This window comes from Platalea leucorodia (genome assembly GCF_965183815.1).
Source record: "Platalea leucorodia genome assembly, chromosome: 7".
NCBI lineage: Eukaryota > Metazoa > Chordata > Aves > Pelecaniformes > Threskiornithidae > Platalea > Platalea leucorodia.
In genome coordinates this window covers 50,339,158-50,365,516 of record NC_138829.1, presented here as the reverse complement: position 1 = coordinate 50,365,516, position 26,359 = coordinate 50,339,158, and the positions used below count along the sequence as shown (strand labels likewise).

General features: G+C 43.1%; 1 protein-coding gene across 1 annotated transcript in view; it reads left to right on the top strand.

Annotated features, from left to right (window-relative positions):
• The first annotated feature begins 8,868 nt into the window (after positions 1–8,868).
• LDLRAD3 (low density lipoprotein receptor class A domain containing 3) overlaps positions 8,869–26,359 on the top strand; it is a 111,962-nt gene continuing 94,471 nt past the window's right edge. The window contains exon 1 of the mRNA XM_082317273.1: positions 8,869–8,945. Coding sequence (XP_082173399.1) covers positions 8,912–8,945 — 34 coding nt within the window. The 5' untranslated portion in view covers positions 8,869–8,911. The remainder of the gene's footprint in view (positions 8,946–26,359) is intronic.

The window sequence follows — 26,359 nt, the reverse complement described above, 5'->3', positions numbered from 1 at the left end:
GTGAAGCATATCCCTTATCTAAATCCATACTGTATCTGTGTCTATACTGTGTGCAGTCCAGCTGAGACAACTGAGCTGGTGGGCCAGATTCATTCAGTTGTTGCTCTTCTTCCTCCGTTAGGCACCAGGAAATAGAGATGCAGTATTTCTGGCCCTTGCATCAGACCTCGGGTCATACAAACTTGTTCTGTGATCTTATATATAAAGTATGGTTTAGTCGGCACATTTCTGTGATCTTATATATTAAGTATGGTTTAGTCGGCACATTTCTGTGATCTTATATATTAAGTATGGTTTAGTCGGCACATTTCTCAGCCTTAAAGTGTTCAGAAGTTGTGGCAAGGAAATGGGAGATGCACTTTCCTCAAATCAAAGCTGCCAGTGCCACCGCAGTAATGATGCTGCAAACACTGAAGTTTTCCATTTTCCCCATGCACCAAAAATGACGTGTCATTAAGGGGTCCTTGCAATAACCAGCGAGTTCTTCACACTTCTGAAAACTAGGGAAACCTGGACAAGTTCCTGTGTGAGTCATAAATTTCTACTGAGCCTCCTGTGCTTCCCAGGGTGGAAACTTCTTGCTGTACTCACTACTGATGATTGCACCTCAGAGACAGGCGAAGTGATCTGAGCTCCAGTTTGAGTACCCCCTCTTGCCCAGGAGGGCTGCAGCTCACAGGGTGCTGGCTCTGGATCCATAAAGAGGATATGCTTCACCTCAGGCACAGCCAGTCTGATGTATGACTGTAAATGTATAAGCTGTCGCACTGCAGGGGGGATTCATCTCCTCTTCACTCCAGACATTTCCAGTGCAGTTGTTTCCACTGGAGCCAGACACTGTGGGCTTCTTTCACATTGATGGAGAGAAATAGGCATTTCTGGGGATTTAGCTCATCCTGAAGCAGATGTTTAAAAAGTCAGATGAACCCTAGAAGTGCTTTCTAGGAGGACTTTATCCTTGAACAGCTTGAGGAACATTAGTCATTGAAAAGACTAAATTTTGGACAAACTCCAAATTCCAGATTACCATTTAAAAATATAACATTTTAAACAAACATTTTAATGTAAGCAAACATTCAATTTACCCTTGTTAGCAAACACAAAATGACTTAATTCACAGTTTTTCAAATAACAGCCGGGTTCCCAGTTAGAAACTGCAAACACCATATAGATTATCTTCCCCTGACATCTTGTTGCCTTGCATTTCAGGAAGGCTTAGAAGAGACAAGATGGGTTCATTTCTTCACCTCTTACCTAATCACAAAGTCATTTTGTGGTCAAGACCATTTTTAAAGGTGTCTGATTGAGGACCTCAGGGTTCAATTCCAAAAGAATTAATTTAAGATCTGGCACTCAGAAAATTCAGTTTTAGCTTAGGTCTTATTTTCCTATGAACGTTTTGGGATCCCGGATACTCCATTCCCTCCCACCTTGTATTTTTAATGACTTGCCTGCTTCTTGTTACATTTCCTTTACCCTGTATACAAAGGCATCAGTGTGAGATAGCACCAAATATTTTGTGAAAATATAAAAAAAAATTAATTCCCACATATGCACATAAAAGGAGGCTTCCATGATGTGCTTTTTTCATGACCTGGAGCAAAAGACAGGCACTCTACTTTTAAAATGTGTTAAAACAGAGGCATGAGTTAAACTCTCCGACCTTCAGGTGGCATAGACACCATAGGTGGTGTAACATTTTACTTTAGCTGGGGATTTACACGCATGATGTAGTTTTATGGCATCTTCCTTCAAATTACAGCAAATTTTCATCATCAAGACATATCAATTTGACTTTTATTATTTATTTGTTAGAACCTCTTTAAGGGACAGTGGGAGCTAAACTGCTGTGGTCCTGCTAGAGGATATGTATTGATCCAGGCATTCATTTATTGATTTTCTACTTTACTGCCAAATAATCCTCTCTGTTTGCTGGTCTTCATCTACTTTAGATTCTGGAAACAGCCTGGAAATTTCACACACTGCCCATTACATTAATGGAAAGTATTGATACGCTAATTGTCCAGGAGGTGATCGGAAGACCTGGGGACAACATAATCATCTTGCTGTTCTACATGCTGTCTATGATTACTTATTTTGAAATCATTAGCTGAAAATATTGACATGTTAGGTAATGAATAAAACTCACATCAAAGAAACAAAATTACTTTTTGAATTAAAAAAAAAACAACCTGCCAATGCAATGGATTTCTAATGTGGCCCTCCAGAAAACACAAGTACTCAGAAGGTCAAGTATAATAAAACTGTGACTTGAGTGGGTGAGGAGTGGGGGGTGAGGTGCTTGCAACAAGAACTCTGTCTGGCTTTGTAGCTAGAGAACTCTAACTATAGAACTGCCTAATTTATTTGTACATTTATAAATATGTAAAATGGAGAGGATGCAATATTTTTGAAAGTGCTTTTATTTTGCAATTTAATCTGCTAGTGCAGCCCCCCTGCTGCTCCATAGAGTAAGATTAAAAGGTAAAACAGGCATCAGAACTTTCCACCAGCATTTCTGATTTTGAACTTTGTCCTTTGTATCAGAGTAGCTGGAATTGGGAATTTGCTTGGCTTGAGCAAGGGATAGGGGGATGTGGAATTGTCTAAGCAGACTATGCAGCCACATACGTTGTGGGGGGCTGGGAGTGGGAAAACTACTCTGAAAATGCTCCAGCTGAAATTTAACATAGCTCAGAGTAAAATGGGGAGAAAGAAAAACAGTGGTGTGCCACCTGAGTGATGCAACTCAGGGGTGGGATCCTGCACCTTTTGTTTTATCAGGGGAAACGTAGACGTCACCCGGTAATACTTGCAAATTGCTGTCATGGTGGGCAGAGTGATGAAGTAAGCCCCTTGCCCTGCTGTCAGGCTATGCCCTAGGACATGCTGCTACTGCCGTGGCATTACAGCCTCCTACCATGGCTTTGCAGTAGAGGGAGAGCTCAAAACCAAGTGCATACCATTGGGCTAACAGTAGAACAATCATGCAATTTGTGCTAAGGAAGGGCAGGATAGGACTGAAATTGTGAAGCCCGAGGTTATGCCTGTGACACAAAAAAGAGGAGAAGGATTTTTGTCTCTCACTCCCCTCCTCAGTCCCAAAATCAGAAGTGAAGGGTAGTTAGGAGGTAGATGGAGAAGTCAAGCAGCGATGAGCCAGAAAGAGTGGATGAATGTCTAAACACACTCTCAGAGTGAGGGGTAATCTCCTGGAGCACAGCGTGGCAGCCCCTTCACCGTGGGTCAGTAAGAGGGACCTAGGCAAGGGATGTAAAGATTTACTGTGCAATGGAGAACAGTTCTGTGTTGCCCAGGGTATGGACAAATTGACCTTGCAAGCCTTTTCCATCTCCGGTTTCTGAGTCCCAAACAGAGAATTACAGGTGCAGCTCAGGACAAACGGGAGCTGCGCAGCAGGGGGCTCTTTGCAGACTGCGTGAAGAAAAAAATGAAAATGAATGGGCCAGAGCTTCAGGGCCTTCCCTTTCCATAGCACTAGGACAGAAAAGCTAGCTGCTATTGTAGAGCAAGGAATTTCTGTGCATTTTCTAGCGTGCTGAGCCAACAGCCTGGCAGGAGAGGAGGGAGAGGATTTAACACTTAAGATAGCTTAATCTGTACTAGCAGAACATCTCAGATTGGGTCTGTCATAACATACTCTTTCTGGATGCTCATTAAAACCCTTTTTGCATCCAGAATATAGAGTAGCTTGAATCTGCAGGGTCCAGTCCTAGTATTAACCGTTTGCATGCCTCAGGCAGCTGTGAGGAGTGAGCTCCTGGGAGCACAGAGACAGGCCACAGCAGCCGAGTGGGTGCCTGAATCCAAGCCTGGCACTTCTGGAGCTCAAGAAAAGGTGCATTAGTTTGCCCAGGTGCTTCCTGTTGCTGCAGGCACTGGAGCTTACGGTACGCAGGGGACCGGAGAGGCTTGCCTCACTTGCTCTTTGAGCTCCATCACAGTTCAATTTGTTTTTTTGAGAAGGCTGCCAATGCAATTGCACATGTGTGAGAACTGTTCCTTACTTTTGATTTAATCCTTATGTTTTCAGCTGGCATAGTGATGAGGACCACATCAATGCATACCATTAATAACCCTTTACAAGTTAAGATGTTATGAGAGAAGCATACGAGTGATACGAGGGAATCTGAATGCCTATTATGACTCCTCGTTTGAAAACAGATCTCCAACTCTGTTTTCAAAAGAGAATAACGTTGCAACAGTCAGGAGAGCTTCAAGCTTGATGCAGAGCTAAAGATCAAAACATTGCAAAGCCATAATGGAGATGAATTCTAATAGATAGATGGATATAGGCTGATATGCTAATATACCTGTTTAACTTGATAGATGTTAATGATAATGACAAATTTATAAATGTATTTGGATCTACATTTATCATTTTGCTGCAATATATTAAAAATGGGATTATTATTATTTTGAATCCATCAAAAAGCTGTTGCTAAGCACAGCTCCAAACTCCCTGGCTTGCTAAGTGGCAGTTCAGTCATATATAAAATATTGCAATATATTATTACAAATTTTTATCCTTAATTAACACAGTCCTGACTTTTCATCACCATCAATCCTGTCACTGGGCATGACACATATAAATGACTAGAATTAATTTTTTTCAGAGCACTGTTTCCAGATGGAAGCCAGCAAATTTAGATTGCATCTAGAGACATTATTGCATTTTGCTCTTTTGCCTCAAACCAGTGTGAACTCCCTAAAAAATCAACTTCTATGTTATAAGAATGATTATGAAATTAAATACGAATTGTATACTGAGCTGGTTAGAAATGAGAAATGAAAAATCTGAGCTATGGCTTAGAACATGCTGAGCACTGGTGTCTCCTAGAGAGGTCAGGTTCTCTTGAGATGCAGATCCTCTGCAATGTACTTATGAATAATCCTTTATCCCCCAGAGTAAGAACCGGCAGGTCTGCCAATATGAGTTGAAGACACTTCTTCGTCTACAATAACCTAAAAAGAGCACTCTTTAGGTTAATAATTGTTACAGATTAGTTTCAATAAACATCTGGATATTTTTTTTTTTTGTAGGAAACCCTTTATGTTATTGGTTATCTTTCATCTGGGCATCTCAAATGAATATGTAACCAAAAAGGGGTTAAATCTCAAAATCCGGGTGGCAGGTTTGCATTACAAAGATTAAATGCCTGTCCCTTGGCAGCACAGTAACATGGAGAGAGAACTTTATGCCAAAGCCAGATATCCTCACACCTTTTCTTCTACTGTCATCAGACACCCAAACTTTGGCACAGAGTTTGCTGAAAGAGCACCTGATTCATTCACAGGTTTGCCACAAAGAAATTTCTAAGCATGATAGAATACAGCTATGATGTGGATGGAGACAAAGATTGTGTGTCATCTCTTATACTTAATTCGGCACCCACACAAGACAGTACTCATGCAGGGCATCCCCAAACTTCTTAGTACTTCCTTTACATCTGTCCCTCCTTCAGCTTCCCTGAAGCCACCTGCAACCTTCCTGTGGAAGAGTGCAACTGTGTGAGCCATGTGGACACTGGTGTCACATGCGGTTTTATTAAATGCTGTTTGATGTCGGGAGATTTGGATGTTTATAAATTAGAGTATTTATGATTTCATTTCAAGATAGAGCAGAAGGTGAAGCTGCATTTAGAAATTAAAATCCAGCAGCAAAATCCCACATCTTTTAGAGTAGTGAAGGAAGCACCAGAAACTTTGGCTAGTAGCAATTGTGCTAATATAAATGAGCCTTCTCTGACAAGCTTGGCTCTGAAGAAAATTCCCCTTTCTATCCCTTGGCCATAATGCACAAAGCTACAATAAATGGCTTTCTCGTAATGGATTCTGCCAAGACCACAGGCCAAGCACAGCTCTTCATTACTCCAGCATAATTTACTATGAAGCTAATAGAAGCAAGAAAATAACCTTTTGTTCAGAGCATATTCCTTGTTTGTTCTGATCAATGGCTGGTACCCTGCATTACTGGTAGCCATTCAGAATCTAGCCACATTCTAAGCAACCTGAAATTATTTATTCATCCTTGAAATATCTTTGTGGTGTAGATGGCCCGTAGTTTCATCAAGAGTCAAAGCATGGGTTGACAAGAGCAACTTGCTCAAGGCCACACAAAGTTTGCAACAGAGCTGGGATCACGTTTTGCTTCCAGGTACAAAATCAGAAATCCACCCCAGTGATATGAAAGCAGTTCATATGAGGGTAAAGTGAATCAGAGTGCATATTGTTGACCTGAGGTCTGTGGTCCCACTCAGTTACAGATACTCAGACCACTTGTTTCCTGGCTAATCTAGTTTGAAGTTTGCTAGTGTTCACACATACCCACTCAGAATCGACAGTGCACCTACAAGTAAGATAGCTAGAAACAGGATTTAATCAGAATATAGGATAGGCTGTGGTGATCAAACACAGGGCTCAGCTACACTTAGCCAGCCCCTTTCATCCCTTTTTCCCTTTATTTTCCCATGTTTTTTCCTCCTCGATCCACCTCAAACCTTCCCTCTCCTCTCCTTTGGCCTTTGCCCTAAACATTGTATAGTAAGTCTTGCACGTTCCCAAAATGCTGTTCCCATTGCAACCCTTAATGCATCCGACACCATAGGCAATAATCACCTTTAGTTTGCAAGGCATCTGGGAGACAGTTTCTTGGTTGACTTATCTTGGCAAGCTTCACACCAGGTAACAAGGCCTAATCAGTCTTCTCTGATGTGCTTGGGAGCAGCCAATGTTATGCACTCCATTTTCCCTGATGAGGTTACTGAGGTTTCTCTGCCTGTCTTTGTTCTCCCCGTATCTTTGTGTTTACAGGGATTACACTTTTAATCATGTAACCCAACACCCACAAGGTAACGAGGAATCACACTGGACACTTTATCCGGTGCTGACTAAGAAACTGAGGGGAATAAAATGCTTTTACAGCCTAAGAGCTTCCCACTTAATCTCTTAGTGAACTAGAAGATCTTGCTTTTTGGTAACTGCCAAGGAGGCACCCATCCACCTTGCTTCACCTCTTAAGCCCTATTGCTGCATGTAGTTAGGGGGAGTTGGCTGGAGCCCGCTGAGTGGTGAGACGGGTCACGCTACCTCATCGCACTGGAAGCCCAGGCAGGAAGGGCAACGGCTGGGGATCGGTGTCCTGGCAGGAGGAGGAAATTCCCACAGCCACATCCCTCAGGGGTCAAAAACCACTCCTCCATCTCAAACCTCCTTCTAGAAACTAGTTCCCAAGCTGATTTCCATGTGGGAATTAGCTATTAGGGGTTAAAATACCATTAAAGAACTAACAGAAGTTAAATCTAGATACTCAAATAAAAGTCTTATTTTAAATAAAAAATTAAATTCATCCTTCCAAATGTTGTGAAATCCTTATCAATAAATCTCCTTAAGCTCCTCTTACTATATTAAACATGAATTGTAGGAATTCTGGTTGAAACAGTATTATCGTGCAGATTAGCTGAGCACAGTTTTAGAAATCATTTGGCAGCTTTTTACTGTTATAAACTGGCTTTAATTCTTAGCTAAAATACCTTCTGCACTAAGCCTTTCTCTTCAGCTATTAAATACATGCTGCAAGCTTTTTAGAGAGTTAAACTTTATTCTATACACATGCAGATCTACTTATGTACTTGACACACGCACACGGGAATACTTTGTAACCAAAAAGGTACCACTTAATGAACAGGCAGCGATTTTCCCATAAAAGCAGAATGGCTCATGCTCTAATATGAGTTTCTTCACTCCTGGTCATTATATACTGAAAAATAATTTTCCTTAAAACAAAGCCTGCTCCTCCTCCCATTGAAGCCAAGTGGGATCAGGATTGGGCTCCTAGACTGAAAACGCAATTTAAGTTTCCTAAATGCTGGGTTTCAGAGCTTTACAAGGATATTAAATCCCACAGGCTAGCTCTGATTGACTGGCTATAATGAAAATGTCTCTTGTCTTCCAGTTAGGGAATGAAGATGAGAGGAGCATGCATCAGAATATGGAAACGGGGCCTTTTTGAGAGCAACATACCCCCTCCCCACTGCAGAAGGGGCAGAGTGAGCATTTATGTGTACAGTACAGCCTGTCCGCAGGGGTACAGCTCTGACCCAAACTCTTCCAGGCTTCACTAAAGGGCTCCTGCCTGCTGCTACACAGCAAGTGAAGGGTCTGTTGTATGACTGGCTAATGCCACCACAACCCACTGGAGGCCTCAAAACTGGCCTGTAGGTGTCTGATGGGCAACAGATTTGAGAAAGATGAGCCGGCTCTCAGTGGTTAGGGGTGCTGCCGCGATGCGCTGCAGGCAACTTGCTGGTGCTCGCCAGCAACCACCTCCCAGTGCTCCAGCCAGGCTGGAACGGAGCCGTGCGATCCGCCAGCACGGCAAACGACAGCCGTGGTGCAAGAGGCCGGGTCACCGGCATGGCCTTCAGGGCTGCCATGCTCGGCGACAACCCGAGCCGCGCTGCCCGCTCTCCCGAGCGGGAGACCCGGACGACCCTGCGGGGCGGCTACCGGCAACACCCCATTCACCGGGGTCCCGGCTGGGCTTTCCCGGGTGCGAGGGCGGGCAGCGAGGCCCACGGGCCTGCAGCCCCCGCAAGACTTCCCGGCCGGTTCTCGGGCCCGGGGCGCGGCCCCGCGCCGGTCCCGCAGCGGCGCCCTGGGCCCCGGCCCCGCCCTGGCGGAGGTGCCCTGAGCCGCCGGGCCGGGCGGGCCGGGGCGGCGGCAGCGGGTGGGCACGACCGTCCGGCGGGGCGGGGCGGGGTGGCGGCGGGCACCGCCCTCGGGCCCTCCCCCCGCCCTCCCTCCGCCCCGCCGCCCCCGGCCGCAGGCTCCGTCGGGACCGGACTGGCGGAGCAGCCCCGAAGTTTGCGGAGCGGCCGGCGCCGGGGCCATGTGGCTGCTGTGGCTGCTGCTGGGCTCGGCGGGTGAGTGCGGGCGGTGACGGCGTCCCGGGGCGCTGCCCGGGAGCGAGGGGGCGTGCTCCGCTCGGCGGAGGAGGGCGCTGGGGCCTCCCTGCCTCCCCCCGCCTCCCCTCGGCCGCTCGTTGCGGGCCGGGCCGGGGGCGCCGGCGGCCTCGCCTCCCCTCCCCTCCCTTCCCTTCCCTTCCCCTCCTCTCGGCTCCTCTCCCCTCCCCCTGGCGGGCCAGAGCCTGCCCCGCGGCTCGCTGGGTGGGCCGTGCCGTGCCGTGCCGTGCCGTGCCGTGCCGGGCGGGGATGCCCACGGCGGGGGCGTGCGCGCGGCTCCGTCCCCTCCCTCCTTCCCCTCGGGGCGTGCTCGGGGTGGTCCCGCCGCCGCCGGCGGGTGTGTGGGGCGTGTGTGGGGGCGTGAGGCGAGGCGCCCGGAGGGGTTAGCGGGGCCGGGGCGGGCGGGAAGGTCCCGGGGCGGCCGTTGGGGTCGGGCGCCCCTGGGCCGAGCCGGGCGTCGAAGCCGCCGCTGGGCCGAAGGGGCCGCGGCCTCGCTGGTGTAGCCTGGGCCGGGCCGACCCGGGCCCCCTTCTCCCTTCTGAGGCCTTCCCGGGGCGGAGGAGGCCGTCGCGGGTGCAGCTGACCTTCCGCCGGTGGGCAGGCGGGCGGGACTGGTGGGGCCACGGCGGGCTCTGGCCGGCGCAGCGCCGGGGTCCGTGTGCCTAAGCGAAGCATTCGGGTCCTGCCTGGCTTCACTTGGGGTGTTGAAGGGGGATTTCCTACTTTTTATTCATATTCGTCGTTGTAGAAACTCCTTTCCCCCCACGGTCGGCATATGTGTGTCAAAGTCGGCGAGTTGATGATGTTTTGTGCAGCTTTGCTGCAGGTGTGAATTATTTCTGCAACATGATCTTAGCGGGCACTTTTCCAGACAGTGTAAGTAGCCTGGCTGCATGCTGCTGTGTCTGTTTCTGAATCGCGCCTTGGCGATGAAGTGATGACACACAGTGGGTAAAACTCAGATTATCAAGTTCAATTTCTTTTTTTCTTTTTTTTAGAAGACAATTTTTTGTCATGAAGAACTGATAAGTTTCATAGCTTCCGTGATAAAATTTTGTTTTGAGTTTGGTGCAGATGGGTAGGAAGGAGGAGAAGTGTAATAGCACTTGCGCTGTTTTGAAATTACATAACTGCAGACTTCAGCTGCAACATTCATGAGTCTTGTGTAGGTTTGGGTGTCTTTGCAAAACTATTTCAGCAGTTCCTGTTTTGGAAAGCTTCAGGCAAAGCTCAGGTTTGTTTATCGGGATTGTGTTGCCTTCTTCCTTATTAATTTCCATTTTACTACAGTAATGTTGCCAAAATGTCACCTAATTATTCATAGCAAGATATATACCTTTCCATGTGTTGAATATATTTGCTTGTAATATCACCCTTAGATTAACACGGAGGGTTCCATGCTACAAGTTACTGATCTTTACATATGAAGATTTCCCAGCCATCCGCACCCCATGTTCCTGCTCCACCTTGGCCTGGGGGCAGTGACCAAGAAGACCTGTTTCTCGTGTGGAAGTTAGTACTTCAGCTTTTTGACTGCAAACTGCCATTCTTGCTCAACAGTTACCCTGCAGTTATTTAACCAGAGGCTCTGGCTTACTTTGGGGCAGATTCAAAGAGCTTTCTGAAACCTTTTTTTTTTTTAATGTGTTCTGGTTGTATTTTGAAGAATAAAGTATGGGGTCTTTGGGGATTTGTTTTTTCAATGTTGCTTCCTCTGTATATTTTGGCACCCCTGCAAGCTTCCCACAGGGAGAATTAGTTTGCCTCTGCCCAGCCTTCACTCTGTTTTGAATTTTAGTTCTGATAACTCCTGAAAATATTTGTTTTCCTATTGAGTCTTTTTTGGGTTAGGATGGGAAACCTTGAAACCCTGGGGATCAATTTCAGTTAACAGAAAATAAACACTCTATAGTGTCTCTGTCTAAACAGTTGTTCTATTAGCGTGCAGAAGTAACTGTTGACTTGGATTGTGTTAGTGAAGATTTGCACGGCAGAGTTTGATCTTTTATTTGCATCTTTATTCTTAATATTATAGTTGGATCAAATAGTGCTTTTGGTCCTGAAACACCTTATCTGCATGGGAAAGGTTTTATCTAGTAATGATATATAGTGAGATTTTATGCCAGGCTGGTTTAATGTCAGTTTGTAATTGCAACTTAAAATTGATCAGAAAGAGGCTATTGATCTGGAGCTTTAACCTCTGTTCCCTGCACAAGACCTCTCCAATTCCCTTGCTTTCCTTTTCCAGTCCGCGCCTCAGTTCAGGTCTCATCAAGCTCTCAGGTGCGTGCACACACATGTACACCCAGTCTCTTTCATCTCCCTGTGCTCTTGCCAGTGTAAGCAGGTCGTGCTCAGCTCTGATCCCCTCCTGCTGCCCTCCATGTGCCATGGTCTGACCCAGTTCCTAGCGCTTCACTTTGGCTCAGTGTCAGCCCAGGAGTTCTGGATGTAGGTTAGGTCCTGCAAGGATTCCAGTTACCAGCTTAGTCTGTAACAACATTATTGGGTTAAGTAGAAGGTTTGTTAGTTAGAAAACAGACATCTATGTTTATCTTCTGCCACAGTTTGTATTACTTAAGTAATACAAGCTGAGCTACACACAGTTACAGAGAGTTTAGGAAAGGATTGCTTCAGAGAATTGCAAGTACATTATAGCTGAATAAACCAATAAAATGTAAACACTCCCTAAAAGAAAAATGAACTCTGTAATTCTGACTACCACTGTGCTGTACCTTCAAGACAATTTTGTTTTTTTATTCAAAGAAACCTAAATCTACCGAATATATTTTGGACATAGATTTATGTAATTTTTTCTTCAACCTGTATATTGTCCATTAAGGAGAGAAATGGTGGCAGGAGTCACATATTTAGCTAAATGAACTGCTTTTAAAAAGTATGATTACAAAGTGAGTGGAAAAGGAAGATTACTTTTTTCTGACAACTACAAACCTTCCTGTTTTAGCTGTGAAGTAGGTCTTAAAAATGTGTCTTCAACTGCCTGGAGAGTCAGAATGCAGTGTACAGCTGGAATTCCTGAGTATGGTCCCCAAGATGTCATGGTTCAGTGTAAGGACCTTTCTGATGTGTAAGCCAAATATATAATGTAGATATTATACCTCTTAAAGTATACTCAACTTGCTCTGTATTAAGGGGAGGCTTTTGTGTCTTGTTTCGTCCAGTCTTTTGGTCTAATACTGTTGGAATTGGCGTTCCACAGACAGCATAAACATTCAGGGCCACACATATGCTTTCATTGCAATTTGCAACTGCATCTCAAAAGCTGGGAAAAAAGCAGAACATTCCCAAAATCAAGCAGGGCTAGGAGCTGCTTGAGGAGTAATGTTACCGCATTAACCTGTATTGTGTAATGTCTGCTAGCTTAAAACTTCCACATGCTACACAGACCCTACTTCCCTGGGTCTTCATTTGTACTGACATTCAAATGTATTGCTCTTAGTACAATTTCTTTGCTGAAAACCTTTATGTACTGCATGGGAAGAGCACTGCTGAATACCGTTCTGCTCTACAAGTAGAGAGAGGAAGAAAACTACTCTGTACTTAAAGATTCGTGTCTGTCCTGTGTATACAGTGGATCTGTTTTGTGGTTTTGATGCAATCCTCTTAAAAACTCTTAAACTGGGTCTAGTGCTCCATAACCAGTGTTCATCTCTCTCGGCATACAAGCCAGCTGCAGGCTTGTGTAGCACGTCAGTGTGTTAGAGATGGACAAGGATTCTTGTAGTAGCTTTGGCAAATCAAGAAACTTCCAACTTGGCAAACAGGAGAAATAGGTGATACACAACAAGCATTGGATATTTATTGAAGACGTAAGTCTGCCAGTGGTTGTGATGAGAGCAGCTAGGAAGTACTAAGCTTAGTGCAAAGCTCCGCATCCACGCTGGAGAGAATGTCTGGGATTTCTCACAGGAGCCAGTGCCCACAGACAGGTTCTCTCAGATCAGTTTCTGGTTATCGGTCATTTGATGTTTGAGGCTGTTGTCAGACTTTACTCTTGCAAGTACATTTTTGATGCAGGGACTGAAGTAGGCAGATGATGGTTTTGTGGGTTTCCTGTAAACTTCAGGGATTTTGAATAGTGTCAGGGAAAAGGACATATCCTTGGTTAGACTTCTGTAGGTTCCTGTTGCTCCTTGGGTGTGGGGAGTTGCAGGGCCCAGGAGCTTCCAGCTGTCCCGTCCCACTTGGGATAACTTTCCAACAACAGTACCCTGCAGTTGCCAAGGGCTGTGAGGGTGAAAGTGTGATTGCAATGTTGCAGTCACATGTTGTGATAGGAAGTGGAGATTATTAACTATAAAATAGGTAGTAAAAATGCACCTTTTGTACAAATGTGAAATAAAACGTTACAAGCTTACAGTCAGTCTGCAGTGCCTGATATACTGGGAAACCAGCAAGCTCCATACTTCTTTGGATGAAAAAATTTCCTGGTGATACTATGATGTGTTTATTGTGACAGCAGTAACCCGCATCCTACTTCTGCTTGTATGCTGATTAGCTACCAGATGAGGAATAAAATGGCTCCCTTTGCTGTAAATCTGGTAGGCTGTAACAGGTAGATGATGGTTTGTTAGGCAGCAATGATGAAATGAGCTGAGGTTCAAGCATCTCTCTGCTTCAGGGCAGTAGTGTAGGAAGGCCTAATAGAAAATTAATTTATCACCTGGGGACAGACTTTGTTTTGTGGTTTGTTTTTTTTTTTTCTTTTTTTTTTTCCAAACTGGTAAATCTTAGCGGAACAGTTTCTGTGATATATCCTGTCCTGGGGTCACTCTGTCTGTCTGTGTAAGCAGAAATGCAGTAACGGAGCAGGCCTGAAAAAAAATCTGTAGTGTGAGATCTGTGATGATAGCAGTGCTCTCCATTTCAGTATCTTGTCTGTCATGGAAGCAGATGATGAGTTTTATGAATTGGTAGGAAGCCTTGTAGGCTGCCACTGTTCAGTTGTCCTACCTGCTGCAGACTGAAGGGTGTCCTGCCTTTGGTAGAAGGCACTCTGTGATAAGTATTTAAACTGGCATTTTCAGGGTTTGAACTTGAAAACAGTTTCATTATCAGTAGCTAGGTTTTGAACATGAGGAGGGAAAAAGATCGTATGTCTCAACAGTTCTTGGTTTTGGGAGTTTTTGTCTTTTCAAGTATTGAAACAAAACTCTTCTGCTCTGGGAAGACCTTGTAACAGGATATGCTAAGATGCAGAACGGAATATTTCAAGTGAAACCAGTTTTAATGATGTATTTTAAGGTATCTCTAAAGTGAAACATTGAATGACAGACTGCCCTTTGCCTGAAATGTAAGTAGATCATGGCTGGAGGTAATTGTATAGTCAGCCATTAGTATAATCAGTTTATCATAAATTTACTGACTGCTGAAGACTTTTTGAGGGGGAGCTCATATGTGGTTTAAAAAAAAAAACAAAAAAAAACACCACCAAAAAACAACAACAAAAAAACCCAAAACCAACAACAAAGATAAAATTTAAGCAAATACCTTAAGAAAAACAAACCAAAAAACTTGGCAAACATCCCTGCAGAAAACATTTAATTAAATTAGTATCTCTGATAATGAGACTTCTGACTTATATGATCAATGGAGGTTTGCGTTTGCTGCGGACTGAGTGTGTATCCAAATACTTGCTTCTTTTACATGTACAAACTTGTTAAACTGCAGTAACTTGATCATGTGTTTGAGTGTTGTTTTTCATGCAGCCTCTTGTGCTAGTAAAACTGTCAGATTAAAAGGCAGTTTAAGCCAGCCCTATGTTGCATGCAGTGCTGGCTATCAGGACAGAAAAAGTCCTTTTAAGGGAGAAGAGGGTGTAATGCTAATTGGTTTTGGTGTGTGTTTGTGTTTTAATTTGCACATGGGAAATGTTGAGGCAGTCAGGAGATTTTTAAATGGAGCCATTGGTGTCTCTGCTCATTGTTGTTCTTGGCTGCTTGCACAGATATCCACATCTTGATTGCAAAGGAGCTTGTGGAATCAGATACCTAATTTAGCTGCAGCTTATAGAAATATGTCTGCTTTGAAAGCTTGAGAGAAATAATAGGTGGTTCCTGTTAGTGTGAGAAATGTGTTGAAGGACTGAGGAATCATGTGAGTGGATAATCAAAAGGGGCCAGATGAACAAAATCAAAATGGAAACAATTTGCAGGAGGGTGGCTGGTGAGAGCTTTCTCCTCTGTGATCCTTAAGCCTTCTTCCTGCCATGGCCTAGACAGCTATGAACTTGGGCACAATTAAAACATATCAAGCAAAGCTGCTTTTTGTGTATGAGTAAACGGTTGTATAAGTTGCTATGTCACAGTGTGTGACATGTCACAGTGAATGGGGAGCTGAGGTAATGAGTGGAAGGTGACGTGGCCATGAAACTTGGCTAAAATGATCTCTGTACCGTAAGAATGAGTTTTTAACCCACTCTATGGGATCATTTAGGATTAGGGGCTGATGAACTCATAGCAGAGCTGGGGAAGTCCTGATACTGTATCCTCTTAGCCAGGAGGTTTCAGTTTTAAAATGGATTTTCAGTTTTAAAACGGGTCTCTCAGGCAGCCTGTGAGGCTTAATTTATGAAAGGTTGGGAAGTGTATAAGTTGAATATGGTTGAAGTGTGCTGTTGTGTTATGAGATAGTTTGTTTCAATAGGGCCAAAAATACAATTTTTCAGTTTTTAGTGCTATATTTTGTATTGGTCTTTTAAAAATTTTCTTTAGTAGGGATCCTGATTTGGTTTTTCCTTTTAAATTAAAGGAAGATCCGCAAGTGCCACACCTTGCTATGAGTCTCTGGTGTCGGGATGTTACCTTTCATCTGCTTAGACAGGTTATTATTCCAGATGGCTCCGGGGGAATGTGATGGGGGGAAATTCCTGGTTTCGGGTTCCTTTATTGAAGATTTTAGATGGAAACAAATTATATCACATGAGGTAGCCTATGTCGGTCTGTTTTGAAACAGCTGGGTTTATTGGATAAAAAGTTCAATTTTAAGTAACATTTTCCTGTGGGGATTTATCTCTGGGTTTGATAAAATGCAGTAACGGTAGTACAGCAAGTAGGTTGTGGTCCCATTAAACATTAAGATGTGAATTGTGGCTACTAAGTATCACTTTGTGCTCAGATTCCTTCATTCCTTGGAGTCCTTTCTCTTTCTTTATATTTTTTGCACGAATTTATCACTTCAATTGTTAACGAGTCAGATGACACTTATAGCTCCAGACAGAACACGGTTGCCAGCCATATCTGTGTCAACTGAAGACTTGTACTCTGCTGGGCAAAGCTGTTCGGGGTCTTAGTGCTGCAGGATCTACTCCAGGTTGTATTACTGATCAGCAGTATGACTTTGGGCAAGAGCTATTTCTTTCCTCACTGTACTCACTTCCCTTTTACCTGTTTAATCAGTTTTTTTTGGACACCAACTCTCTTTCTTCCCATCTTTCTTTTATGCTATCGGTGCTACCCTAATTTTAGTCAAGAGCTATATGCTACAAATAACAACAGGCACATCTTTCTACAGTTCAAAATAGCTCTTTGCCTTGAAGAAATGTTCTGTCTTGCTGGTAGGAGTTGGATGCAAGGTAAGTAGATTTTTCTTGATGTGATGAATTTTTCTCAAGTATTCCTATTTTTCCTTTTTCTTCTTTTTGTTGTTGTTACAGTAAAGTCATTAAGATTCTTCAAGCAGAGGAGCTTTACATTTAGAAAAATGTGAAACATGGTATAGACACACAAACTGATATAATTCTGAAAATCCATGTATTTGGCAAGTTGCACTTTTTCCTCCCTTTTGTAAGGCAGGGCAGGAGTTGGCAACCTGCAGTACTATTGCCTGTCCAGGGTGCGCTCTTCATAGGTAGCCTGTTGTGCAGTACTCTACTGAACCTGCTAGCTAGTGGCTGCTTCACAGGGAATGTGGTCATTGCCCACACATGGCTACAGAAGGTAATACTTCAGCTTGTGTTTTTGAGTTTGGAGGCTGCAAATAAAGTCTTGGAACTGGTATTCTTCTGCTGTTCTCCTGATGCAAGAATAAGTTATGTCAAGGGCTATTAAATGTTTCTGCTGGTCTTTCTATAAGCTTAACTAAAATTCTGCAGCTAAAAATAGCCATTATTTCTCAGATTGTGAATCCCTTTCTTGTAAAAGTCAAACTTCTTTCCCTTTCTTTCTTTGCCTGTATCCTTGTTCTCTTGTTCCAAAGCTGCATGCTGGTGACTTACTCTTCACTTGCTTCTTTCCATACCTGGTTTGTCTTACCTCCCTCCTCCTTGCATCTCAGTACACCTTCCTCTTTTTTATTTTTTGTTGTTCCTCATGACCTTACCTGAAATTGTACCCATTGGTGCATAGTTCTAGCCATGGATTTTCTCACCAGGCCTTTGACTCTGTACTTATAAAAGAAAGAAGCTGGCAGGTATGCTTGCTATACCTATACCTACATGCTAGGATTGTATGCTTCTGTAGACCAAACCTGCAGCTAAGAATTGTCATCTTTCCCTTGCCTCTATCTATTGCAAGTGCTCTGCACCACTCTGCTGCCTTTCTTTGGCTGCAGTCTAGTGTCCCACTTTATATCGCTATTCTGTAGTGAGAGTGCCTTTCCTGTACTTTGTGGTCCACTTCATCTTCTTGGTTTGGATCTTGCATTCAATGGAATATGAAATCACTGATATAGTAAACTTTGATGCATAGAATGATCTTATGCTGCTGGACTTGCTCTTCTTCTACCTGTTCTTCCCCCTATCCATTCCTTAGCTGTGCTGTGTGTTAAGGCCCAGGTTTTGGCTACGTGGAACTTCTCCTGTAGCTGAGTTTGGAAGGTGGTGTTTGGTTAGAGCAGACTGCTTGGGGCTTGGTCTCGCTATGTTCTTGATAACAGTTTTACAGGTGAATTGTGCATCTTGAGCAAATTACTCAATTTCTCAGGGGTAACTTCTGAAGTACAGTTAATATTTACTTGCAAAGTGTGCATGCATAAAGGACTAAATAATTTGTGAATATGTGCACTGTTAGAGAGACTGATATAAAATACGCTAAAGCAGTTCCTTGTGTTGTTAGATACGCAGAGTAGCTCTACTTTGCTTCACCTGCCAAAGCACGAGTTCTTCATGAGCAGATAAATTTTTAGAGTCAGCACTTAACGACCTCCAAAGGAAACACATTGCAGTCAATGAACTTCAAAGGCAAAATAACTACTTTAACTTGCTAACCAGTCTCCTGGCAATGGTACAAGTTGCTCTTGTGGCTAGGGCCAAAACTATGCCATCTTAAGAGCTGGGTGGAATTGCACACTATTAAAACGAATATATGGTCTAACTGAAACCTGAAGTGCATATATTTTGTCTTGAGGAGAATGGCTGTCTACCAGAAGAGTTTGGGGCTCTGATACTGATCTTGGATGGGTGATCTTGGAGATGGGAGGCTAAATCTTCCATGATCTTAACAACAATAAGAAACATGTCTTATCAAGGACTTGGCATCATGTAAAGCAGTCTACAGCTTTGCTTGTTTGGGTAACTGGAAAGACACAGTACAGATGCTGAGATCAAGATCCGCTCAGGCTGGCAGAATGCAAACTGCACTTGTGAAATCCTGGAGTCTGGAAGAACTGTAGGTACTGCTCAATCAGTTTTAAAAGACTAAGTCATTAAACTAATGAGGCATAATTCAAAATTGGCTAACAAGCAACAACAGTGGTGATTGCTGTCTATTCAAACTCAACTTTTTTTCTTTTAAGACAAGCTTTTGAAAGGTGGAGAGAGACAAAAATATCCATGTGGCTGATGTTAGTCACATCTCTTAAAAAAGTGCTGGCTGAATTTCAGATACCTGATTGTGAGTGAAATAAAAGCCTGTATGGAGTTACAGGTAGAATTGTAAAAACAAAAACAAAACAAAACCCCCCAAAATCAAAACCATTGTGAACTTTTAAATGAACAGAGCATTCACTTTACCATGTAACCAAGGTTCTGCATGCTAAACTTGCCCTTTATTAAATCAAGTCCTGTTGGAATTCTGATATACATTCTCTAAGAAATTTTTGCTAGCCCTTTCTTGAAAGGTGAGATCTACCTCCATTTGTTAGGCATTTTCAATCTTCTGAATGTACTGGCTTTGAATATCAGCAAGTGTGAAGGTAAGAGAAAAGTGAAGCCCTGTAATATTTCAGCCTATGAGCTCTAAAACAAACCACAAGCTTTGTCCTTTTACAGTCAGATGGAGGGCTTCCCCCTAGATCTGCAAGCAGTATGTGAGTTTCAGGAACCAATTCTTTTTCACTCCTCTGAAAAAGCAGCCACCATGTGCAATGAACAAATCAGGAGTGTACTTCTGACCAAAGATGAAAGTGATCTGACTAGAACATTAACAGAGTACCTGGAAGATAAAAAGAATGTTGATAGGAGAGTTCCTAAGACTACTTAGAAACAATACAAATTGCCAGTACCAGTTGTGCCCTAAAAATCTTCCACGAGGAGTGTTAGCTTCTAAATTGCAAGTTTGAGGTAGTGTTACCAGCTTTTTTTTTCCTATAAGGATTGGTGACAGCATCACACTTTTGAAATATTTTTTCATTGCAACCTTTCACTTCCAAAAAAGAGTCTAGAATAGTTTCAGTGACCTTATTTCATGCTTGAATTATATATCCATTAAGGGTAAGAACACAATAGCTGTTTTTCTTCCTCCTTCCAGTTTTCATAAAATGTAGAAACAAAATGTTTTACAGCATAATCTCCAGTTTGCACTGCAACTTCAAGTGATTTTCTTTTTCAAATAACTGTCCTTTTCAACAGTTGAGATATTAGTAGACATTTCATGGAGAACTGATTCTGGATATAGACTCTTTTGAGGTAACATATAAAAGTGTTTGTCTCTTAGTTACACCAACAGAGTCCACCCAGAAGTAGTGGGTACTTGATGACATTGGCTTGCACAGCTATACCTTTTCATCAGTCTCACTTTTTAATATAGTATAGAAAGCTTTTGCTATTCTCATGCAAAACTATGCATATTAGTTACAGCAGAAATGTCCAGTTTCTCTTCCTGCAGCAGCTTTGGTAACTTTAAAGCTTTCAAAGTTAAAGGGTCTCTACTTATTAATGACTTCTACATGAGTTAGACTTCGGTGTCTTATCAGATTGGGTATCCTTAAAATTTCTAATGGGGTGCTTGAAAATCTGCCAATATAGGTTTTCTGATTAATTGTTTTAATGGAGCTCTGCCTTGCTATTTGGTTAACAGTCTTCAGGGTAGCCTCAGGCTGCTTACTTTCCAGTTTCCTTGTGTTATCTGTAGATAAATGTCCACCTTATTGGAGCTTAATGGCCAATTAGCTGAGTCAAATGAAATCTGAAAATATAAAAAGCAGTTCTCATCGCTGTCAGGATATTCTTGTCCTAACTGAGGTTGAATCCAGAGTTGCTGGCCTGCTGACTGCCACTGCTTGTAAGTAGCCTCACGGGGAAACTGTGTTCAGCCTGTAAAGCATGGTTTAGCTAACTTTTCCCTGCAGTGTTGGTGCTTGATTTGTTTGCTCATCGACAGTTGCAAAATTAGGCAGCCCACTTTTGTGAACAGACTTTCCCATTTAAGAAGCAATCAATGTAACTTCCTTTGGGCCTGTATTGAAGAGACTCGTGTAAGGCCCATCAGATACTGTTAAAATTAAACTCACATGACTTAGACTTCTAAAATACCTGGTGGTTATCTCCGTTTTGGATAGGAAGCATGTCTGATATGGGATATCTTAAAGGAGCAGTGACTTTTGGGAAATAGGGTACTCATTCCACCTTTGCCAGTCTGGCCCTTGAAAGTGGGATGAGTTGGGTGTTTGCAAACACGAGCCTTCCAAGCTATTTTGCACAACCCTATAAGAAAACTAACTAGGCATAGTTTTAGTAAATATTCCAGTGTTTACTTCAGTTTGGAAGGACTGTGTTGGCCTATTGTTTTGGAAAAAATGTGTTACTGGAATGCTGTAGTAAATGTTTTCGTTAGAGAACAGTTTGAGCTCAACTGTCAAAATTAAACCCTAGGTATAAGCAGCCGTACCAAGAACTAGTCATTACATGTTTCCAGGGCAAAGTCATTTTGGATACCTTGAAATGTACAGATTCATAATCTGTTTTTAAACAAGCTTCCCAAGTTGTTCCCTTCTCATCTTCTGACAAATCATGCCCCAGCGTTAAACAAAAGTAAGGGATAGGTATGTATGCATACAAGAGGACAACCAAAATTGACAGCATACCAGGAGTTCTTACTGAGCCCCTATGAGTGTAAATAAGAGGGCAGTTAATTTCTGTGTCTAAAAATGACTTGAATTTCCTAGGTCCAGGGCATCGCTTATCTCTGTAGAGTCACTGTGTGAATTGAGTCTAGTTGGTAGTTGCATAGTTGAGGCAGGAGTTTGGGAAGTTGGAGTTTCATCTGTTATAGGGTGGGCCTACCTATATTTTAATCAGAATCCCTGGACTGGGTATTAGCTGCATACCTGCTCAAAGATTTTTGGTTATGACTTTGCCTGTTTACTACTGAGGAATAAATTATTCAAGATACACCTGTAGGCTTTAATATTAATACTTTGCATTTTTTATGATGCTTCTTAAAAAACAGTTTATATATTTGGAAAACTACGCATCAGTATTTATCTTCAGGTACTCATCTCCTCAGCGTCTAAGCAGCACGGAAACATAAATTATGGATGCTTGCAGCATTCCCATGGGTTAGGAGAGAATCAGTAATCATTAACAGATAAGGAAAACTGAAGCCAAGGAAAGCAGAGTAATATGATCATATAAGACATCTGTGGCAGGGCTGAACCCTGTCTCCAGTCTTCTCAAATTCCACCCAGAAAGCGACCCTTTCCTGAAAGGGATCCTGTCTTCAAGGCTGGACTACGTCTCAAGTACTTATATTACACTTCCTCCTCCTGAAGCTTACATCGCCAACGTTCCTGTTGGGGAGCAGACTAGGAGTTGGCACACTAGCATTAAACCATTGGCTTTAATGCGGCATTGTGGTGTTTAACACCAATTGCATGACATATGGCTGCCAGTTTGTAAAGCCGAATCTGTGTCTGGCTCAGCTCTGGCAACTGCTGTTGATGGTGAAAGCTCTAGGAGTGCAAGGGACTTATGCCTAAGTGCATGCAGACAGTACAAAGGACTGTCTGCTTCGTAAGATTGATGAAGAATTGGGAAGGGGCAGGATAGATAACACAATGTGCAGTGAACACTCATGTCTTCCTGTGTCTGGTTTTTAGTAGTACAAATAGATAATGCCATCAGTGAAAAGCTCAGGTGTGAAATACAGTAGGAGTGGACCAAGTTCTCTTTCCTATGTTACTTTTATATGTTACTGATGATAGGAAATGTACCTGTGTGGTATTACTGACAGCCTTGAGTGACTGGCAAGAGTGTTTTAAATCCAAGACTGAATTCTTTGGCTTTCTACTGAGCTTCTAGTTGAATTTATTTGCACTGGCAAAAAAGTTGGCTGACTTGAAGACATGCTATGCACAGACTTACAGTATCTTGAAATAGTAGGGCTTGAAGACCTTCTTTGCTTTCTCAGGGGCAAATTCTGCCACCGAACATATGTTGTAGATCATATTTTAAAGTGTGTTTTTTCCCTGCCCACTGCTTTGAACGCAGCCTCCACCTTCCCCCCTCCCCCCACCCCCCCCCACCCCCAAAAAGTAGTAAGATGTTACTGAAATGATTGAATTTTGTACATGGAGTACTCACTGTGCCTCTGAAGTGGGGATATTTTACGTATGGGTAGAGTGGGACACAAATCAAGGTGATGTGTGACCATGTACAAATAAAACTAAGATAACATCCTAGAGATAACGGTGATCCTTGGCAGTGCATAACATCAGGCAAATTGTTTGCTGTCTGCCTTGCTTTGTGCGTTACTTAAAATGGCGATACCACTTACCCACCGCAGTTTTAGTTTCATAAATGCTGGTAAGTGCTCAGTTCCCCAAAGTGAGTGTCATCAATAATGCAGTATCACTTAATTGCTGGAGCTGATTTCTGATTGATTTGGTAAGTAGGACGCTAGGAAATGGTACATTTCCTCTGTCAGCTCCATTTCACTGCTTTTGCCGATGTTTCGTGGGGGAGTTGTCCACGTGCCTTTTCACTCTTCCATGGATGCTTTGCCCTAGGGCCACAATAAAACTGGAGGAGCTTACAAAAAGAATGGGGCAAACAGCATCAGATGGGGTTGTGGATTTCTTTTCGCATCAGCAGCATGTCCAAGAAAGGCTGAACCGCAGACAGGCTGGAGTTGGAGGGGTCAGCCCTGCATGCGTGACACACCGTCACTGCGTGTCACTCCTGTTTCTCTTACCTGTTCAGATAGAGAGGCTTCTCCTGGACTGCTGTCTTTTCTTCCTGCTGGTGCTCAAAGTGCTTAAAGGTTTGCTGCTTTTGTCTGATGCTATTGTCTATCAGCTTGGCTGAGAAGGCTGTTTCAGTTGTCCCTTTTATATCCCTACTTTGAATCACATGTGAGCTATTTCTGATGGTTTTCCATCATGATGGGAATACGTAGTTTTGGAGTGGATGAGAGTTGTAGTTATATTTTGCTTTCTTTATGTGAGGAATGTACTTTAAATCGTACCATCAGAGATGAGGATTTGGAATTATGCAGGTTCGCCTTCCAGTGTTTCTTGACTGCAAAGGGGTGAGTGCTTCCAGTCTCCCAGGGTGGAGTATGGCAGATTTCTTTTCTGGCAGCAGTTTGGACATTAGAGAGGGGAACTTTAAAATAGATGTCCTGGAAAATATGTTGTGCTTGTTTTTATTAGCATAGCATAGTCTCTGTTCTGTGTAAGATATGAACTAGGCGAAGTGCCGGATCCTGCACTTGGGTCACAACAACCCCATGCAACACTACAGGCTTGGGAAGGAGTGGCTGGAGAGCTGCCTGGTGGAAAAGGACCTGGGGGTGTTGGCTGACAGCTGCCTGAACATGAGCCAGCAGTGTGCCCAGGTGGCCAAGAGGGCCAATGGCATCCTGGCTTGTATCAGGAATAGTGTGGCCAGCAGGACCAGGGAGGTGACAGTGCCCCTGTACTCGGCACTGGTGAGGCCGCACCTCGACTACTGTGTTCAGTTTTGGGCCCCTCACTACAAGAAAGACATAGAGGTGGTGGAGCACATCCAAAGAAGGTCAATGAAGCTGGTGAAGGGTCTAGAGCACAAGTCTTGGGAGGAGCGGCTGAGGGAGCTGGGGTTGTTTAGTCTGGAGAAGAGGAGGCTCAGGGGAGACGTATTGCTCTCTACAACTACCTGAATGGAGGTTGTAACAAGGTGGGTGTTGGTCTCTTCTCCCAAGTAACAAGTGATAGGACAAGAGGAAACGGCCTCAAGTTGCGCCAGGGGAAGTTTGGGTTGGATATTATGAAAAACTTCTTCACTGAAAGGGTAGTCAGGCATTGGAACAGGCTGCCCAGGGCAGTGGTTGAGTCTCCATCCCTGGAGGTAATTAAAAGATGGGTAGACGTGGTGCTTGAGGACATGGTTTAGTGGTGGACTTGGCAGTGCTAGGTTAATGGTTGGACTCGATGATCTCAAGGGTCTCTTCCAACCTTAACGATTCTATGACTCTCTGATTCTAAAATACAAATGAAGAAGCAGTGCAATATCACAGTCTCGTATACCTAGAAATGAGGTGGGGAAGGACTATTGGTTTATCTATATAGTTTATCCCCTAGGGCTACTGTAAGCATCTTTCATCCACTTTGTTGAATCCACCTTTCCAAAGGTAAGTAACTGTAACAGGACTTCAATCATAGTATCTTCTGATCACTTTCTTATAGTTTGGGACATTGTCTTTACCTTGCAGAATCTGAACCGTTGAACACCTGTGCAGGGTTTGGCAACGCAAAATGTTCTCAAAGGCTGTGCTACATCCTAAAAACCTGCACGCAGTCTGTTGGAGCATGTCCTTCATGTGAGTCTGGTCTGCCTATGAGGCATTAGAAGGGAATGTGTTGTATTTTTTTGGTTCGGTGTTGGTTTTTTTGTTTTGTTTGTTTGGTTTTTTGTATAAACATACATAGTTTCCAAATGGATTCAGTTCTATCTTAAACACATATCAAGAATTATTTTGTTACTATTTTTATACATTTTTGAGGCTGTGTGTCCGGATTCTTCTCCTCTTTAGATGAACTTACGTGGGTATGTTTCACTGCATTATCTCTGTTTTAAACTGCTATAAATATAAAAAATGAATTGACAACCCAGTTCTCAGAAATAAGTCTTTTTGTTTTGAGGTATTGTGATGTCTTTAAACTTCATTGAAATGACAAGGCTAGAAGGAACGTCACTGTCACTAAGCTGGTTTGTGGGATTTCCTAAAGATTACTTCATTCTTGTTTCAATTTCCAGTTAGCAAACTTCCTTTTTAAAGTGTTGGTTTCAAAAAGAAATTTCATTAAAACTGAAGGAAGTTAATCTTTTCACCCAGCTGCACCTTGTTCACAGTGTCACCTCTCTTTGGAGGAAGAGGAGGAAAACAACTGGACACAAAAGATGCTGTTACTTTCTGTGAATAGTTTTCCATGGAGGAGTTGTTAAAACTGAGAGTATTGACTTGAATTCATTTCGGCTAGGATATCAGTAACGTACCTGCACAGTATGTTCCTGAATCTGTTCTTTAATGTCTCACAGAAAAATTTATTGTAGACTTTTCTAGGCAGCAAATTGAGAGGGGGAAAATAGATATTTTAAGGTCTGAGTACAATGGCTTAAACCTTCAATTTCCACAAACAAAATGCTTCATTCTGTGCTGCTTTTCAGCAGTGAGATTCCAACAGCTTCAGAGGAGCAACTCCAATGTAAAACTGGTGCAACAGAAGGAGGAATCAAAACTTGGGCTGGTCTATGGGGAAGGAGTAGTTGGATTTTGGTTTCCAGTGGCACACTGAGTTTTGTGCTGTGGTTGGGAGATACATGGGGGGGAAGGAAGCTTGTTCTGTCTATACACTTAAAGTTTTACTGTGGTTTTCATCTCGCCATGCAAAATTTTTTGTGCTAAATAAGTGTTTGATCACAAAGCATTTCTGTTAGCATATGCTTCTCGCTGACAAGGTGCTTCTGAAACACAGAAGGTATGTTGACATACTGGAGAAGTTGTGGTGTCACCTGTCTCTGGCGATCGCTGTGAATGACATGACAATCTGTTGTGTCTCAGCCTGATGAGAAGTGTCATCCAGGTACCCAAGCCTATTGTGTCACTATCGCGTGGCCCTTCCTGAAACACGTTGTTTACCGGGTTACCTGAAATACACTGAGAAATTCTTAATAGACACTCAAATAATGACAGTAATGAAGCTGCAAAGTTACCTTG